Here is an 813-nt window from a genome sequence, read left to right as displayed (position 1 = left end):
AAGAAGCGGCGACGGTCTTTTGCCTCTTGGATTTCCACGTCACGGCGCCCCCGTGTAGTAACATGACAAATCCGCTTACGGATCGGCGAGAATCAAGATCCGATGTCCAGCTGGCATCCGCGTAACCGTCGAGTGCACTTTCTCCGCCGCCATAACGAATCGTTGTGTCTTGTGTTTGTGTTGAGACGAGATACTCAAGGACGCGGCGTGCGGCCAACCAGTGTGACTTGTTTGGCATCTCGCAAAACTTGGCCACCTCCCCCACCGCGTGCGCAACGTCTGGACGCGTACATATTGCAGCGTACATCAAAGAGCCCACCAGCTCTCGATATGGGTGGTGAGTCAAGGGGGCATCGGTCTTTGCGGTGAGGGGTGTGTTTAGGTCGGCTGGGATCGTGGTTGGCTTACAGTCGGCCACCTGAAAACGTTCGGCAATTTTACGAATATAACCGCGTTGGTGTAGCTCCAATGTGCGTGTGGCACGGTCGTGTCGCACTTCTATACCCAAACAATAGCGTAACTTACCAATCTCCTTGATGTCAAACTGTATCTTTAGTCCGTCGCGCAACAATTTAATGTCGTCCAGTTCCAGGCCTATAACAATCAAATCGTCCACATAAGCAATCACCGCGTAAAATCCAACATGTGATACAGTCTTGACGAAAACACATGGATCGACCTTAAGGGACTCGAACCCTCGCTTGTTAAAGTGGTCCCGTAATGTCTCGTACCATGCCCGCGCGGCCTGTTTAGTACCATATAAAGCGCAGCAAACATACCAAACCTGGTTCAGATACGTCTTCATAGCTATCC

The 813-nt window shown here is 51.4% G+C and overlaps 1 protein-coding gene across 1 annotated transcript in view; it reads right to left on the bottom strand.

Moving 5' to 3' along the window:
• PHALS_04075 (gag-pol polyprotein) overlaps positions 1 to 805 on the bottom strand; it is a gene marked incomplete at both ends in the record, with an annotated part of 1,137 nt that extends 332 nt beyond the window's left edge. Inside the window, one exon of the mRNA XM_024722074.1 lies at positions 1 to 805. This exon is cut by the window's left edge and continues 332 nt beyond it. Coding sequence (XP_024573187.1) covers positions 1 to 805 — 805 coding nt within the window.
• Positions 806 to 813: the final 8 nt, after the last annotated feature.

The sequence above is a fragment of the Plasmopara halstedii genome (assembly GCF_900000015.1).
Source record: "Plasmopara halstedii genome assembly, contig: Scaffold_253, whole genome shotgun sequence".
NCBI classification, from domain to species: Eukaryota; Oomycota; class Peronosporomycetes; order Peronosporales; family Peronosporaceae; genus Plasmopara; species Plasmopara halstedii.
This window is presented reverse-complemented; position numbering and strand designations above follow the sequence as displayed.